Source organism: Siniperca chuatsi, linkage group LG23 (genome assembly GCF_020085105.1).
Source record: "Siniperca chuatsi isolate FFG_IHB_CAS linkage group LG23, ASM2008510v1, whole genome shotgun sequence".
NCBI lineage: Eukaryota > Metazoa > Chordata > Actinopteri > Centrarchiformes > Sinipercidae > Siniperca > Siniperca chuatsi.
Genome location: NC_058064.1, coordinates 20971707 through 20991151, shown reverse-complemented (window position 1 = coordinate 20991151; position 19445 = coordinate 20971707). Strand labels below are relative to the sequence as shown.

The window sequence follows — 19445 nt, the reverse complement described above, 5'->3', positions numbered from 1 at the left end:
ATATTTAGAAATATAGCTTGAGAAGAGGAATTCAACTGAAGAGCCACATATTCAAAAGAAGCAAAATTTCCATAAGACATCTTCTTGCATTAAACAAAATGGCAACTCATCCTCCTTTCTTATGCACTCTAGCTTTGCTCATAAAACTGAAGTTGAGAGGGGTAGACTCTCAACTTCTCAACTCTCAAGGGGTAGCAATTTTTTTGCTACAGGCTGTGGCTGACAAGGAATGAATGCTAAATTTGATCAATTTGAAGAATCAGTTGAATGCTTCCTGTTTCTTAGCAGATTCTCCATTCTTGTTCTATTACCTATCAAGACAGGAAATGAGAAAGCTTCCGGCACACAGGGCTCCAGCTTGTCCTGGGAAGAGTCATGAGAGCCATTAGCCTTGTAGCCTGGACCTGGCAGATATCAGTTACAGCTTGCTGCATTTTGTACACAAGCAACTGGACGTGCTGTACTTTTATCAGGTTGGGGAGACAGAGGATGATTCTGAGGCCATCGTGGGAGGGGGATAAGTTTGGTTCCAGCAGTGACCAGCTCTTTCATCTGATCAGTGAACTCCAAGAGGGGGGAGGAGGGAGAAAGGGTGACCTGGAGATGAGGGTGACCTAGATAGGGTTTGGGGGGGTGAAGAAGGTGAATTCTCACTGGTGGTTGTTGGTGAGGGGGGTGGAGACTCTTCCTCTTCCTCTCGGCTCTGATGTCTCTGATGACTAAAGCTCTCTTCAGGCGGGGGCTGGGGTAGCTATCCTTCAAGGTTTCTGCTGCACTGTGTTATGTCTTCCTCCTGTTTTGATTCCTCTTGTGTCTTGTCCTTAACAGAGGGAACAGATGGGTGACGCAGGAAGTAGAGATGAACAATTTTACTCCTGACTTGTTAAAGCAGAGTCTATCTGTCTTTAAAAAGATGTCTGCGGTCCCAGAAAAATTTGAAATTGTCAATAAAGTGCAGTGCCAGTGCCAACAATCTGCTGAATCTCTCAACTCCTCTTCTGACTGGTGGTAGAGGGCCACTGATAAACAGCATTCAGAGAGCTGATTGTGCTCAACAGATCAATAAAGTTCAGTTTAAGCATTTCAGACTGTTGTTTCACAACGTCATTGAGACCATATCCTTGGAGTATTTTGGTGTTCTTACTGCACATGTTTCTTGCATCTTTTACAGAAAAGTCACCCACAATCAGAGTTTGAGGCCCAGTTGTTAGCTTTCCCTGTAGCCTTTTACTTTCTGATTTACTCTCAGTCCTTACCCTGCTGTGTGAAGATGAGAGGTTATCCAGGTCTTCAGACAGAGATCCAGGGTCCTGCGATGGTGGAGCAAATTTGTTCTGCAGTTGCACACTTGGTTGTTGGGGAGCTTTGTTGCTAACTCTCCCTTTCGCAGCTGTCCACCGATGTGTCCTTCTAAGAACAGGTGTTGAAGAGGCGTTCTGCCTGGATGATAATGCAGCCCAGCCACAAATCTCAGGGCGCTGGGCTCTGCCTATTACTCATCCTCCCATTTCCCAGTGAAATGATTTACTCTTAGGCTTTGCACCAAGAGAGTTCCAGGGAGGACTACCACTTTTAGATTTATTACCTGGTACACAGCCCTCCTGTTTCTTGGTAGTCTTGTTGGTGCTAATTAGCTGTGTGTTAGCATGCTCTCGTCCACTGCTTTGAATCCATGGTAAAGTGGTGTCATTACCACATAGTCCATTCACTTCTAACCCGTGGATTTTGGTTTCCAGCACTGCAATTTTCTGTAGACGTTTGTGGAGAAGGAAGGCATCTTGCTGTTAGTTAGCTTTGTGCTGTTGGTAGGCTGCACTCATGTAGTACTGAGGAGGTCATAAAAGTGCTGAATATATGGCAATAGCTTACTTTATCAGAATAAATTACAGTCCCAATGATTTATAAGTATCCAGGAGCCACTGCTCATAATTTCTAGCAGAAAAAACAAGAATATCAGCAAAAGAATGCAAGCATAGGCGAGAGCAAGCAGCAAAGCGTCTGCACTGTAAGAAAGCAGGAAGCAAAGTGTCAATGTGTAGCTTCTAAATGTGGAATGCTGACATAAGTTATTACTTTTGGTAATATCCTGCAGCGTAAGATGTGTATACTACTTTGAGAAAAACATAAATAACTGATCTTACATTGTATTGTTACATTATTTATTAGGGAGCAGTTTGAAAAATTACCATCAATTCAAACTGAGTCACACTGCAGGACTGCATCTTAGCATTATTCATGCCCATACAGCTCAGACATAACCCACAGGTAAACAGACTTGTCCAACATCACAGCATGTCTCTTAGCTAACCTGATTAAGACTCTTCCCCTAGTAATAATGTGAGAGAGGAATTGCTTTCTGATTGAGCAACAAAGGCGATTTGTTGTGCTGCTGGGTCTCAGTGTAAGAAACGAGATTTGGCTTGTTGCTGGTTCGAATGTGCTGGCACATTTGTCTGGACAGCTTTGTGTGAGTGGAACAGCACATTAACTCGACAAGCCAAGTTGGTATCTGAGGTAGAGCTGCTTAGGATTGCCAAGCAAGAGTTTCTACATGGTGAAAATTGAGCAGTGGTGGAAGTATTCTGACCAGATATTTAACAGCAGCCTCCACAGTAAATAATACTACAGGGTACTCCCCTGTATCTCTCATATATGTACTTATGTTATATTGTCTGGTGGTTAATTAAAACCTTAATGCAGCATCTGGGTTTTGTGTAAAATGCAGTCATCCCCATCCCCAGATGATCTTTAAAAACTACATCTCTAGCAATCAAAGGAATCTTTCATTTTTCCAGAATACCAGTTTAACCCCCTAGGGTCACCGAACGCGCCGGTGCATTTATTCAATGTTTCTATTAATATCTCTGCGATAATACAGCACAGAAATATGGTTCAGATATTGTTGGAATCTGTAGACTCTCCGCTTCCAAGATCTCCTCCCGAGTGAGATCGTACGTGGCTCACACAGCGAGCGAGGAGGAAGAGAAGAGAGCTTGTCTGCCTCTCACCCTACATAATGGGTGGGTTCGTGTGTCCGTCTGCATTGGCTGAAACTAACCACTGGACCTTACACTGCAGAAAGACACTGCAGTTTTCAATGAGTTGACATGAAGAGGAAAGAGAGAGCCCACAAAAAAACACATATAAGAAGAAGAAGAAGAAGACAAGGAGAGAAAAGGCAAAGAAGTACACAGTTAGCAAAGTTTTAGCAGTGATTTTGGAGAGCAGCGATAAGGATGAGGGAGGAGTTTCAGAGCCTGAAGGGTTAGATTCTGACGATGAAGAGGAATACCAAAATAGTAGGAATCCATTTGAAGATGGGTAAGTGTATTTATTTTACAAAAACCTTGTTTACAATATCACAGTAATAGTGCACTTTGTGCTAAGCTAAATGTGACCATCTTGGCTAAAAAAAAAAGCTACATAAAATTTATCACGATCTTTGACAAAATTGACTGTCCATTAGCAAAGGTTTACACTGTATAAAAGTTATTTCTTTCTGTAAAAGTGAGCTTCACTTACAAATAGTATAGATCAGAGGTTTTCAAAGTCTGAGACGCTGGGCCTCCCCTCAGAAAAAGAAAAAGGCGTCCCCTCACCCCCACTTAGTTTAATTGCTTAGTTTTGCACAATTCTTGGATCATGATTATGTTATATGATACCATACACACTCAACAACTTAATAACTTCATACTGCACCAAAGTACAGGGAGCACTAGCACCTCCCCCACAGCCACCAGCATCCAGCGCCCCCACCTACACAGCTGCTGGTGCCACTGTCTTGGAAGACAGACAAAGACCTGGACACCGCTTCCCCTGTCTCCAGGTTTCAACCAGCTCGGACACCAGGGCCACAGCTCAGCTCAACTTTTCTTCCCTGTACAAACAGTACAAACTCTGTGTCAAAACACAAACAAGCAGGCTGCTCAACAAATAGTACAGGGAAAGAAGTACAAATAGACAGACTTGAACACGCAGGATTTTTACAAGTACATTGGGCTGCTTCTTTACATGGCCATGGTGAAACTCGACAGCAGATTACTGGAGGCAGAATCACCTTTTTTCTTTGACACTTCCATCACAGATCATGCCACGAGACAGATATGGAGCAATATCTTGGAACCTTCATCTTGCCGACAGAAAAAAGGGCACAGGCGACCATGACACACTCTTCCAACTAAAACCGCTGATGCAACCAAGAATGCTTGCAAGACATTTTATCATCCCCACAGACGTGGCTGTGGATGAAAGAATGGTCGCCTTAAAGGCTAAAACTGGGATGACGCAGTACATGAAGGCAAAACCCACAATGTGAGGATTCAAGCTGTTTGTCTTGGCTGACCCAAGGAATGGCTACACAGTGGAATTTTCCACTTACACCGGGAAAAGCGACATCCCCTCTGGACATGGCCTGTCCTACAATGTTATGATGTCCCTGGTGCAACCAGGTTACCTTGGTACAGGCTACCACATTTACATGGACAATTTTTATTCCAGTCCCAAGCTCTTCAGGGCTCTCCATGAGCAAATGTTTGCTGCCTGTGGGACCTACAGGGAGAACCGCAAGGACTGCCCCAGGACAGAACTGAACGCCCTCACAAGGAACTCAGAAAGAGGCTCCATAAGATGGATCCGGGATGGCCCCCTCATCTATGTGAAATGGATGGACACGAGGGAAGTATCAGTCTGCTCCACACTTCACACAGCACACTCTGTAAAACTGTGCAGAGGAGTGTGAAACAACAAGATGGCTACTGGACAAAGGTATCAATCCCCTGACCCACACCAGTTACAGAGTACAATCAACACATGAAAACAAAACAAAAAACAAAACCCATGGCACACAGAGCTTTCATGGAGGAGCTGACTGCTGAGCTCTGTGGCAAGCCTCTCTGCACAACTGCTACCCGGGCACCTGCAGGTCATAGGTCATCTTCCTGTGCTTATTGCTGATATCCATGCAGCAGGCCCCTGCGTGAAAGCCACCACGGGTCGCAGGAGTGAATTGTAAATAATGTGCATGTGGGGCGGGGGGGTTATACATAGTAAAAATTTGGTTTGAAAAAAACTTGAACGTCAAACATGAAAACATGCACATTATGTAAATATTGTAAATAGTGTGATATTTCTGTGTGGATTTATATATACATAATAAATGTTTGGTTTGAGAAAAAAAAACAGTTGTGATGCTAAATTTCATTTGCACACATCCCATGAAGCTTGATATGTTGCATGACGTCATCATTCAGTCCCATTTTATCTCAGTCCCTCTAACATTTGGTGGAAGTAGAGTCACAGACATCACTTGTACTCAAAAAACAATATTACAAAATATCATTTTAGACATTATGCATTTATCTACTTTTGTGAACCTAAGACTTTGGTAAACCCATTTCAAGTACCAAAACAATTTGTCCACGTGATGTAACGATATGTTTTCACAAGAGATTTGAAGAATTTCAAAAATCCGACATCAACTTTTCAACTTTAGGGCCAAATGATCTGTTTACACAATGCTCTAGGACAGGTGGTGCCTCATTATACAGAGAGCTGAGGTTTTTCTGCACATTTTGATATAAACATATGGGTATCATGTTATGCAAGGGGAATTTAAGAAGATATGTAAAATTGAGAAAATGCCCTCACACCCCAGAGGGAAGGGTTAAGGGGTGAGGAGGCCCCTGGGTGCAGTGTGTGGGGAAGCCTCCTCTATTACCACAATATAATAATAATTCATAATCACACAATCCATTGACCATAATAACAAGACTAAAAGTCAATAGCCACACTAGCAGCCAGCCTCATGAGGCTTTACTGGTCATTACAAAGCAGAAAACAATATTGTGTGTGTGTGTGTGTGGCAAGATCTGGAATGACAGGGGAAAAGTCTGAGGGTATCTGGTGGACAGGTAAAAAATAGCGCTGAAGGATCTTGGGAAAGTGGAGAAGTGGCTGAAGAGAGGGGCAGAGTGGCGGCCATTGTGACAGTCGGTGGATATGCAGGTATTGCACACTGTCTGTGGCAGTAATCCAGAAATCATAGAACTGTAGTTACACATGTAATTCTTGTTTGGACTTGTAATTTGAAAAGAGATCAAGCATTGCGACAGACAGTTGGGTCAAAGTTATGCGTAGGTTAAATGTGAGCCGTTATGCTGCCTACCTTTAAGTTTTAGTATTAGTATTTAGCTTTTGACTGTATGATGGTGTTTGTCTCTCCTCCCCAAAGGAGAAGGGTTTAAACATTAGTGACCTGTGCAGGTCAAGACAGAGGGAGGGTTACTGCAGAGTGAAGAGGAGGAAGCACAGAGAAGAAGGGAGTTTAGAGGTCAGAGGGAATGGAGAGAAGCAGCTGAAGGCCTGGCAGAAAGAGAGAGACCTAATTGAGAAGGTAAAAGAGAAAATAAGAGGGAAAATGTCAGGGAGGGGGCAGTGAGAAGAAAGACAGAAGGAGGAAGGAGGGGTGGAATGGGAAGAAATGGAGGGAGGAAGAAAGGAAAGGGTGGGGGCAGGGCTGTCAGTGCTGGTGGCCTTTCTGAAAGGTTAGTGGCCTGGCTAGAGGGAGAGACGGTGAATGGCAGCCGCTCTGCAGGGAGGAGAGGGGAGCTGTGGTCAGGCTGTGGATGCAGGGCTCACACACACACACACACACACACACACACACACACACACACACACAGTCATCTGACCACAGGGCGGCTTTTTCACATGGCATTTAAAGCAAAGCACGTTTGTCCACACTGAGGACTAATGACATTAAACATTAGCTGACATTTCCAACGGACAGAATTATCTGATTATTGTACTGATGTTCAAAGATGGTGCGTGTGGCTGCGTGTGGACGTGCAGGTGTGTGTGTGTTTGTCTTCCAGCACAATACTTGGTGCTGCGTCATGTGTATACAGTGTGTATGAAGACTAGAAAGTGTTACTCTCAGTGTGACTATGCTCAAAGGTTAGATAAAAAAGGGTCATTTCTGCTCATAATTCTCTCATTTTTATACCACATCTTTGTCTGTTGTCAGCATATAATGGCTGACATTTGTACTTGGTTATATTAATATGGGTTATCTGGGCATTTTAGCATATTCTATTGTTCAAGTCACTGTAATTCACTCTGGATAAGAATGGCAGCTTAAAAGCCTCTAATATATATAAGTATAAGTATATAAGTAGGATTGGAAAGACCTACAGTGGAGTAGGTAGACAGACAAATGGAGACAGATTAAACTACCCTATCCTACAAAATATGTTTATATACTAATAAATTGATTTGTGTAATGGAGAAAACGCAATCACTGTCTGGGTTACATTCACTTGTATTTTATTTCCAATCCAGGAAGTGTGACATCCTTATACTGCACAGAAGTCATAGGAAGGAGGTCAGGGTGGTTGGCTGGCACTACGAAGCACACGACTTAGACACCAGAGTCTGGGTTGGGTTGGTTAAGGCAACTAAACACTTGGTTAGGGTTAGGAAAACATGGTTAAATTTCGAAAATGCAGTCCAGTATCCCAGGAATTATCTGTATTGAATGACTCTGCACCGCATGATTTACGTCCATTGCCTACATTCAGTGCCAATACAGGAAGTAGTGTGTCCTTGAATAGCGAGTTGGAAAGTGAAGGTATTGCGTTCAAGGTGGTGGATGGGCATGTCTGACTTTCATGCAAAGATCAGACTTTACGTCCCACCATAGACCGGCAATTAACGTTTGCCTTTTTACTAACCGTAAACACAATCTTTACCAGTTGTTTTAACCGTACCGTAACCATAGTTTATTTGCCAGAACCATGCTTGTTACTGAACCTTAACCATACAATAGTAATCTGGGGTTTTACAGAATTGTCCAATATCTATTTTCTTGTCTGGCATTCGATCTCATGCTTCAAGTCACCATTGACTTTTTCAATATTTAAGCCCAAGTTATTTGCCAAAAAGTATAGCATATTAATCATGCTTTCATTACCAGAAGCAAATATTGTGAGGAAAATGAATGGAATATGTTGACAGTGAATATAATGCTTTAATACAGTAAGTATAAACATTTTACGTTGGCAGTGAACACTTCACAGATCCATCAATATAAGCAGTTCTTCTTCTGTTGACTCAATCTGATGATTTATCACATCACAAACGTGCAGCCACTTGGTCTCGGATTAATTCTAATGTAAAAATAAATGTAAGAATGTTGTCCGAGTTCATCCACGCATTTGTCTACAATGGCACAAAATTCCATATCACTAAATCATGTATACAAAATGGATTCACACTTCGAAGTCCAGCTGCCATTTTCAAGCAAATCGGTACAAAATGATAAACACTGCAAATGTATTATTTCAATGCTCAGCAGAATTGACCTTGAGAAGGACCAAAATGCTTCCAAAAATCTGATCAAAAGAGACAACAGTTCCGTGTGAAACAACAGATTCCCTCAGACATTCTAAAACACAATCAAACATTAGTCTGCTCAAAGGACAGACCTTGAGGCAGCACATAGTTCATTCTTTCGGTGACAGTTTAAGTGAATGTGACAGGACTGTGGTTCAAACCTTGTTGGCTTTACAGGCACAGTGCCTTTCAGTTCCCCTCCCATCTTCCTCATCTTCATCCTCCTCCTCCACCTCCTCCTCCTCCCATCCCATTATTTTTTGATGTCATTACATCTGAAGTCCTTGGAACAACACCAGGAAGCTGCTATGAATTGGCACTCTGTTCTCTTTGTTTATTCCATGTATTTGCTGATTTCCTTGGCCTTTCTTTCTTGGCCTCCCTCATTGACAGTTTGTTTCTCACCTCCTGTCTCTCTTTTTCACTCTTGCCTCCCTTTACCTCTTCATTTTCTCCTCTCTATGTTATTGCCCTCGCACAACAACCTGATGGCGTGTAATTTCCACCCACCAACAAGCAAGAAGGGCTTTGGTTTCTCGTTGTTGTTTTTGGCTGGTGCAGGGACTAAACCTGAGTTCAGGACTGTGTAATGAAAAAACTGATTCATCTTGATTCCTTATAAACACACACATATAGCTTGCTGTTACAAACCATTCAAGTGCTGTGTTTGTTGTCTACGCTCCAGTTTGTTATATTACTGCTCAGATTATGGAGGTGCATTCAAGATCCTGAGGGCATCTGGCTTGTTGACGTTATTGGTGACATCCAGTATCCCTAGGAATTTGGTTTAATTCGGACAATTCTGCAGCTCACAATGTTCGTCCAATACCAGCATTCTGTGCCAATGCAGGAAGTAGTGGGGTGTCATAAAGAAGCATGTCCAACTTCCATTTTTTCGGTGCTGTGTCCGCCATTGTTGTAGCTTCCTCACACCCTGCACACTGTTATTGGCTGGGGGCTATACACCGACTGCCCAAAGGCTGACGCCCAGAAACATCCCGAGCACAGCAAAATAAGTAAATACAGACAGAGGGCAGCGTCTCTGCAGATACAGACACCACCACACACTTCTAGTGGGTCATCAGTGATGATTGAGAGATTATTTTTGTATGAGTCTATACATTGTTTTTTAGGAAAATCCCATTCATTCTGCCTTTAACTATACCGTAACCATATTCTATGTGCCATACAACAAACTTTTCTAACCTTAACCATGTCGATGGGGATGAAAAGCCACGCAGAGTGGGCCTGTTTTCTGTTGGACAGGTAGGTGCCGGCAGTTAGCTTAGTTAGCTTATCGGCTTTTCCATTACAACAAACATTTGAAAAATAGTAGCTAGCAGTGTACTTACTTTGTACGTACATACACTAAGTCCTACTGTCAACCAATGCAAATAACTTTACGTTTTCAGAAAATAATTGAGGTCTGTGGTGCTGAGTTTGAGCTTAGAAGCATTTTCTGTCTAACACACAAGCCACGCCGGTTACTGCGGCAGTCCCAAACTAACGTAGTAAGTTGAACGTCGGAGACTCAAGGAATTTTTTTTCTAACGTTGAAGAACTGATACAGCAACGTTGTCATATACAGCATTGGTGCTTGCTCTTCTGGTGCCGGGGAGGAGGGGCCAACTTTGAATGTTGTGTTTACAAATCGCAACCGACAAATCCTACTCATTCTGCCTTTAAAGACTAAACTCTGTCCTCAAATGAAAGTGTTAGCATTTTATGTCAGTGCTGCCTGTTGCTGTTCATGTTTAAATATCTGTCTTGTGATTATGAGCTGCGTCTGTCATGTCAAGGTGACTCATCTTTTCTGTCTCATCAGAGCTATAGGCCTTGCAGGGAAGCGGCAGAGATGTGGCTGTAGTTAAAATTGGATAAGGCACAGTTCACATCGTGTCCACTAACTTCGCGTCACTGTGATTTGTCTCGTTGCATATCTGAAACTGGGTGTAATGATGCTTCTGGTTGGAAATGCTGCTTTAAGTTGGAGCTGAAAACATGTTGAAAGCCACCCTGATGGTTTATTCACAACTTGCTCCTCCTTTGCTGTGCCTTTGTGTTATCAGAGGCAGATAGTGTTTCTGCTCGACTTTTTTTGTGTTATTTTTTTTTTTAAAGACTAGTATCACAAGACATGGCAGATGTTCTTTTCTTTATTATTTTGAGCTAAAAGTCTGTTTATTTGACTTTACAAGACAGACACAGGAGTGTGTAATAACCATGCTCTTTTAGATTTATTTTTTCACACTTGCATACACATAGTTCTGTATGTGTGTGTGATAAACTCACTGTGTTCTTGCCCATGCCGGCTGGCCTTTGCAGCCCTCTGGCCTGACTCTCCTCCAGCTGCAGGGGACTGGAGCAGCAGAGCAATTCCAGCTCTACAGTGCAGCACGGCTGGTTAGATTAAACACAGGAGGAGCCCCCTGGCCCTCCCTCCCTGACTCCCTCCAGCTCCTGCACATCTGGCTTCCCCAGATGCGGGGTGAAAACAGTGTACACACTCAGCCTCCATCTGCTGCCAACACATGCTGACCCCCCCCAGAGAGTCCACTGAGTTTATTTAAGCATTCTAACTCAGGTATCTGAGCTGCAGGTATAAAAATCAGTCTACTCAGCTTTTTGTTTGGCTGATATGAAAATTTATGATATACTTTTTTAGTATGTGTCATGGTAAGAAGCATCAAACTAGTGTGAGTTTAATTAAGTTGGGGCATTTTAATGTGGAAGGCATAAACTCCTGCTTCACTTAAAATGCAGTTTTTCTTGTGCGTGTTGGCCTAATGGTGATTAATACTAATGGCCTCAATGACAGTTGACAACAACTACGCTCGTTACTGTAAGTACGTGCAGTAAATTCTCCGCGAGTAAAGATCAATACTTTATCAATACACCTGTTCAACAAGCATAAACATGTGAACATGTAGAAAGATATTTTAATCTGCTCTGTCTGCAGTCTCTCATATGTTTTACACAAGCACAGCAGGCTAGCTTGGCTAATAGTGAATTGTTATAAACAAGCTAAAACAAAGCTGTCTGTATGTAGCCTAACTGTTTCTTAGTTTGCCACGAATTTTAAAATTTGGAAAATTCTTGTAAACTTCCTGCTGGCTGAGACAAACCAGCCCCTCCTCCCTCTGCCAGTGGTACCTGCAGGCAGTGAGTCACAGCAGCAGCAGAGGGAGGAGGACACAGGACAGGAGGAGGGACTGATGCTGACTGATGGTTAGAAAGAATGAACATCCCTCAGTATTTTGATGTCAGGAATATGATTTATTTTACTGACATTTGAGATTTGTTTCCAGTGAGATATTGAGTTTATATAGTGACTTTGCTGGTGTGAACTTTACTGTTGCTGCTCTAGAAACAATACTTTTCAATTCTAATCTGAATTTATTCTTTTTAAAAACAATATATATATATATATATATATATATATATTTAAAATGCAATTATTTAGAAATTTAGTAATCAAAAATAACCAATAATAGTATAGATAAGAACAGTAATATCAATAAATCTTAACGATACCCATCCCTTCTCGTGAGGAAATGGCTTTATTTATAAAGATTAAACATGACATTTAACCTTTTTGTTGTTATTTGATGACTGCTGATAAAAGAGGAAAAAGGGATATAGGAAGTGCCACTGAGGCAGAGACATAGAGAGAGGGAGAGAGAGAGTATATCAGTTCACTGTTGTTCTCCTGTAGTCTCTCTCACACTGTCCAGTCTGCTGTGGACTGGACTGGGTACAGTGTTTTGGAAGAAGATTGTTCATTTTTCTGTCTTGAGTACTCTGTACTTTCTTTTATTTTGGAAGGGACTAGATGCTTGTCATCTGCAACAACTTTTTTTCCCCGCCTAAGATCAAACAGGACATTATGCTGAAGTTTAGCATCACCCACTGCTCCAGGTTTGTGTTGAGTGTATTTGTAGTGTGATCCTGAGGTGCAGCAATGCTGTCTCTACAGGGAGCTGATTTACCAGTTTGTTTTTTAAAGGTTTATGATGCAGAGGCGTCTCCCCGTCTTCAGCTCTCTGTCCATTTCATATGTTTCAACTGTTGTGGTGTTGTTGCAGTGAGTGAACGCTCTGTCTCTCTTTTTGTCTTTCTTCTGCCTGTCTCTCACTCTGTCTTTCCCTGCAGTCACAATGAGCGAAAGGTGACCTGTAAGCACCCGGTGTCAGGCATCCCCTCCCAAGACAACTGCATCTTTGTCGTAAATGAACAGTAAGTCTCTCTGCACTCTGACACACCCACACAGCACTGCATGCTTTTGATTTCTGCACTGATTTGAAAGGTCAGTGGAAACACTTATAGATATATTTATTCATCAAACCACTGTTGCAGCTATACTGTACAGTTGTGAAAGTGTGCAAATGTACTGCATGAGTGTTGATCTGGAGGGACTTGGATATTTCCAGACTCCAAAAATCCTACTCAAACCAAAGCCAGGTCTCAAGTCCAGACTTGACAGTGTATCTTGGTTACGGGTCTGTTCATACTGTAGTTTTGACTGGACCAGACAGGACCCACGAACAAAGTAGGATCAGTTATTTTGGGCGTCCAGGGTTTGCAAAGTAAATGTCCCCTTTATTTAATGCACAGACACTGCTAACTGAATAGGAATACATTATTTGGATATAAGCAGATAATAGATCTGAACAAATATGAGCAGCATCTGAATTTTTGCAGTCACTTGTTTTTTTTTCTTCTTCTCAGAGTCAGAATTCAGTCAAATCAGAACACAGAGATATTATACACACACTACTAACTCACTCTTTACAGTGGTGGCAGGTTCTCAAATGTCAGTGGAAGATACACATCCATCAATCTGTTTAGAAATCCTAGAAAAAAGGCGCTCCTTATAACTTCAGATCTTGCCTTGTAATAATTGTAATAAATTCAGACTTTTCCTTTAGTTTCAGAGTAATCCAGGTGAGACATAAATAAACAAACAAAACAGAATAAAAAAAAAACAACAAAAAGAAAAAAGAGGGAAAAAAAGTGTTGAGCAAGCATATTGTGGGTTATTTGGTATTTGGAGTTGTCATATTGGGGGTGGGAAGATCTGAGTGAGTGAGGTGATGTAGAGGGGAATCAGCTCTGGATGAACTGCAGGAAAGGAGACCAGGGTTTGCGTGGTCTGTTAAAAGATTGAGGCAGTAGTTTATTGATAATTTTGTTCTTTCTTTCCAGCTGAGTAATATTCTTTTCTTGGCCACAGTTAATGCAATTAAGATGAAAGTTTGGAAATATTGTGGGATTGTAAGTGATGAGAGATCACCTACAAAAGAGATGGAGGAGAGGGGCAAGGGTGAGGTTGAGGATCTCGGACAGCTTTCCCATGACCTTCGACCAAAACTGCTGAATTGGTGTGCAAATCCAGAATGCATGGAAGTGGTCTATTGCAGTGAGACAGTGTGTGCAGGTGTTGCTGTCTGTGAAGCCCATATGGTACATTTTTTGACTGGTGATGTGTACTCTGTGTAGGACCTTGTATTGAATTAATTGAGTTTTTGAGTTGTATGACATGGAGAATGTATTGTTGCATATAGTTTGCCAGTTGATGTCTGACTGATCTATATTCAAGTCTGTATTAAATTTGAAGCAGCTGTGGGTGTTGACTGATTTATCTATGAATGCAATATGCTGAATCGGGAGATCTTTAAAGATGGTCTGTTCAATATCAAGCCAGGTTGAGGTTGAGGGATTTGTTAGATATAACAAGATGTCATCGGTATATAGACTGATTTTATGATGGTGTGAGTTGGTTTTAATGCCTGCAATGCTGTCACTCTGTCTTATGGCTGAGGAATGTAGTTCTATGAAAAGTGCAAAAAGTAAGAGTGATAATGGGCATCCTTGTCTAGTACCACTGTTTAGGTTGATAGATAGATAGATAGATAGATAGATAGATAGATAGATAGATAGATAGATAGATAGATAGATAGATAGATAGATAGATAGATAGATAGATAGATAGATAGATAGATAGATCAGTGTTTATTAAAGATAAAGGGCAGTAGTTGGAGCAGTGTGTTGGGTCTTTGTTTGAGCTTGTATGCTCACACTGTAGATATTTTTTTTATCTCGACATAACTGAAGACATAAGGCAATTACAGTATTTAGGTGTCTGCGAAATGAAAAACCCTGTTTAAAATAATACAAGATAAGATAATACATAACTAAATGACTGACTAAGTTAAGTGTACATACAATACAGTTTCTTTTGGCATAAGAGCATTTGATGTGGCTTTAACAGTGGTGGTGTGAAGGAATGACTTCTTGACTGTCCTTTTTAAATGTAATAGTCAGACAGAGTGTGTTGAGTGTCCATGCAGCTGTGAGGAGTTCAACAGAGCATCAGTGTGCAGCTGACAGAAGCTGCAGCTCTACAGCAGGATGCCCACACTGAGAGCACAACGACTGGGTGCTTATCACAGTCGGCACTCAGTACACCGCTCCAAATCGTAGGTTTCGTATTGTGGTTGTTATACCTGCAATAAACTATAATATTAGAATAATCATTTCAGTTTGCCTTATCCACACTACAACTGTACACAGGCTAACAGCTCTGTCTGTTTCTCTGATTTTAAAAGATTCAATAACCTTAGCTTTTATAATTTGAAGGCAATTTGTATATATATCATTTTGTAAAGTGTTTTATGGTAAAGTGTCTGTAAAGTATGCCACAAAAAATAAGCACATTTTGGATTAAGACCACTCCCCATGCCTCTCTGCCAGTTTGCGAATATGATTGGCCTGAAACCACCTGACCATATACCCAATGAAATTTGAATTTATCAATCAGGTCTACTCTTGTTTGTCAAAGCTGTGATAAGACTTGACTCTAACAGCTGTTTTGCAGCTTTTGTGTATGATTTTTAAAGGATCATTCCAGTTTATTACAACTTGGGTCTTATTTTTGTAACTGCTGAGATCTGGGAACAAGGTGACATCAACAGAAGGTGAAGAAACTTGGGTATTGAAATAATCACTGTTGTTGATTGATGCATGTAAGGTGCAGCTGGTCCTGAGGATTTTCCACACTGAGATGTGTCACCAGTCCATTGGTCTATCTGCTACAGTTTTGCATAAGAGGCTTTCGTTGAGGCATTGTAATTGTAACATTCTCAGATCTTAGAAAATAAATTGGTGAGTACAATACACAATCAATAAAAATGCCCCAATTACCCAAGTTGTAATAAACCAGAATTATCCTTTAACGCTATCAGCTGTCTTGTCTCTGTAGTTCCATGTTTCCCTTCTGGCTCCTGTTCTGGATTCAGCTGCAAACATGCTGGACTGTTTGACACTGTGTAGGATTTAGCAGTGCTGCAGTCCACTGCTTCTCGCTCTTCTTGTTGTTAAGTGTTTGAGTCTGATTGTGTGTGTGACTCACTGAGGGTCAGTCAGTCTGTCAATGCCACAACTGTTTCTTTGCATCTCTTTGTCTGGCCATCCATCTTTATCTGTCTTCTGTTTTTTCTATCATCTGCTATCTGTCTCTTAAATATATCTTTCTTTCTCTCCCTTTGCCTCTTCTGTCTGTATCTCTGCAGCTCTGTATGATTTGTTTATGGCAGTAATGCCACAGACTCACAAACCGAAACAGAAAATCTCTTTGAATGTTTTCCCTCCCTTGCTCTCTGCTGTCAGAATGACTGACTGCTGGATGCTCCCCACCCATCAACTCTGAAATGGGATCCATTCTGTGGACAACACACACAATTCTCACAAAGAAACTTCTTTCTACTCCCCAGGAGACAAACTAGAAAACAACAGAAAGTCAGGAAGACCGGGCTGAAATGAAATTTAGGACCGGAGCTTCTGAGAAAGACAAACAATTGCACCAATTACACGCTCCACCTCCAAAAGAGTCGTAAGGATGGTATTTCAATCCGTTCTCGTCTCCGAACTGTGCAGTGCCATCCCCCCACCACACACACACACACACACACACACACATTTACACACACTGTTTTACTGCTAACAAGTTCAGTGGAGCTGCACTCTCTGTGGCAGCACCTCTCTTTCCCACATACTTGCTCTCCATCGCTTTCACACTCACCCCATTCATCTCCCATCCCAATTATCTCCTCTGTCACACTGCTTCTGTTAAGAAGTGCTGAGGTGTGGTTGTGTGTGTGTGTGTGTGTGTGTGTGTGTGTGTGTGTGTGTGTGTGTGTGTGTGTGTGTGTGTAAGTTATGTAAATGAGGTGTGCATGGTTTGTGTTTTTAAACTTGTTGTGCAGAGAGGAGGTGAGAAAGGTGTTAAACTGCAGTGATGCTGCTAATGAGAGTTTCACCTTGTTCCGCCCTGACTGGCATGAAGATGACAGGTGAAAGTGAAATATCTTTGCTTCAGAAGTTCAGTCTAAGTCACTTGCAGGCATGATGAATGTTTTTTGACCTGCAGACACACAAAGCTTGGTGTTTCTGGCTGCCGTGTTCATTATAGCCCATAACATGAAAGAATTGATCAACAAACTCAGGATTTCTAGAGCCTTAAAAAAGTTTTTCCTGAGTGTGGGGCTAGAGGAACGCTCATGGACCGTTAAAAAAGAAAAGGTTCAATCACTGGGGAGCATAAATCTGTTAAGTAAATCACACAGTCAGTCTTAGATTTTGATGTTTCATGATGTTAGACTAGAAGGTCATAGAATCGGCAAAATCCTCAGGAATTATCCACAGGACACCACGAATATCCACACAAATTTCATGGTGATCTAGCCAGTAGATGTCTAGAGAGGGGACATAATGGACATTTGTGTTGTGATATTTAAACAATCTGTCAACAGGGAAATAAAAGCCTCTTGTGTATGAGACCGGTCACTTGAGAGAGCTCCAGCCAGCTCACAGCAGGGTCTGTGAGCGGGCCAGCAAGCGACCCCCACAGGCGCTAGCTTGCTGTCGCGGCAGTTTGTGGAGCTTCTCTCTGCTGCTTTCGTGCTACGGAAACAAAAACGTGAGCTGTCGTGGCTGAGTCGCTCTCCTTCTGCGCCTGTCTAGGTTGTAGCACAGGTTAGAATCATAGCTAGGCTAGCGTTAGCCTGGAACGGGATAGCCAATCAGAGGCAGAGTAGGGGTGGGTCTACAGATTAATCTTCTTCTAGTTCAGACTGTAGTTACATCAGCTCATGTGAGGGAATCTCGCCACCTGCTGGTGTAGCTAGTAACTGCACCTCACATTGCAGATTCCTTTTTACAGATCTGCTGCGGTACGAATTGGACAAAATTCCACAAATAAATATGAGGGAAGTCACAAATGTCACGTGGCCCACAAGCTGACAGGAAGCAATATACAATTGTGCATAACCCATTTCACATGTGAAAATGGATCCACAAATGCGTAAATATCACAACACATTTGTTGTGCTGAAACTATTTACATTTGTGAAACCTCTATCATTTTTATGCGAAATTAAAATACATTTTTACAGAGTAAGTTATGCATATTTGCAAATCACTCTGTATTTTTGTCTATGACACATGTTAGTGCACAGTGAAATACTAGTTGTCATGGTACACATTTGTGGATTGTCTTCTGTAGATTACAACTAATAAAGTCCAATAACAAACTTCCATATTTGGACAGGGTTTTCCAGCAAAGGGACAGTTTTTAACAGGACATGTGTGTTCTCAGCACTATATTTTGAACGCATGGCACACACTTGCTGTATTTGATGTATTTGATCTTAGTGCTTAGAGCCCTCAAGCCTCTTCACTTCTTCGTCCTTCCTCTCAAACTTTTAAATGAATATGAAAATAAATGAGCACTAAGCCCTAAGCTTTCCCTCCAGGCTCAGGATCTTCTCAGTCTAAGAGAGCTCCTCAGATTTAACCCAGCGCAGCACAGAGGTGATTCAAGTCATCCTTGAGAAACTGCTAAAAACCAGTTTACAGTCTCAGAAGTGGCTGAATGTGACTGCACAGGGAATGCTCACACATATATGACCAAGGATGTTTTTTTAAAGATTTTTTGGGGGCATTGTTGCCTTTATTGGACAGTACAGCTGAAGACAGACAGGAAAGGTGAGAGTGAGAGAGGGGATGACATGCAGCAAAGAGCTGCAGGCTGCAACCGAACCCAGCCGCTGCAGCAAGGACTCAGCCCTGGTACATGGGGCGCACGCTCCACCAAGTGAGCTACCATTGCACCCAGATTCAACTTTATTGTCATTACACATGTACAAGGTAAGTACAGGGCAACAAAATGCACTTTAGGTCTAACCAGAAGTGCAATAAGCAAGTGCAGGATATAAAGTGTGTGCATAAATGCAGGATAGAGCAATATTATGAAAGTGGTACTATGGATATTATATACAGATGGCATTACTATAAACAGAAGTATACTGATGGAAGTAGTGCAATGAATATTAAGTAGTGCAAATTATGGACAGAAATAGTTAACACTGCAGTAGATGAGTTATTGCAGTATTCAGTACAGAGTACTGCAGTGCAAATGATGCAGTATATGTATAAATAAATAATCCAGTAGGGCAAATGAACATGTGGTACATGTAGAATAAACAATATAGCAGTATTTAAAATTAAGGTATATGAGGGGACAGTGGGATCAGTGAGGGGCAGAGTTCAGTAGGAAGACAGCTCTGGGAAAAGCTGTTTCTCAGTCTGCTTGTCCTTGTCTGGAGGCACCTGAGGCGCCTGCCGGAAGGCAGGGGAAAAAGCAGTCTCTGGGCAGGGTGAGAGGAGTCCTTAAGAATGCTGCGGGCTCGACGCAGACAGCATTTCCTCTGGATGTTCTCATTGGCTGGAAGTGGAGTCCCTGTGATGCGTTGGGCAGTTTTCACCACCCGCTCCAGTGCCTTGCGCTCTGCAGCAGAGCAGTTCCTATACCAGACTGTGACACAGTTGGTTAGGATGCTCTCTACTGTGCAGCGATATAAGTTCACCAGGACAGCTGAGGACAGTTGGTTCTTCTTCAGTGTCATCAGGAAGAAGAGGTGCTGGTGAGCCTTCTTGACCAGGCAGGAGGTGTTGGTGGTCCTGGACAGGTTATCTGAAATATGGTCCCCAGGAAC

At 42.0% G+C, this 19445-nt stretch overlaps 1 protein-coding gene across 22 annotated transcripts in view; it reads left to right on the top strand.

The window, feature by feature from the left end:
* The window catches only part of LOC122871171 (pleckstrin homology domain-containing family A member 5-like), a 262530-nt gene that overhangs the window by 140430 nt on the left and 102655 nt on the right, over positions 1-19445 (top strand). For all 22 annotated transcript variants that reach the window (XM_044185938.1, XM_044185933.1, XM_044185928.1 and 19 more), the window contains one exon: positions 12544-12627. In XM_044185938.1, coding sequence (XP_044041873.1) covers positions 12544-12627 — 84 coding nt within the window. The remainder of the gene's footprint in view (positions 1-12543; positions 12628-19445) is intronic.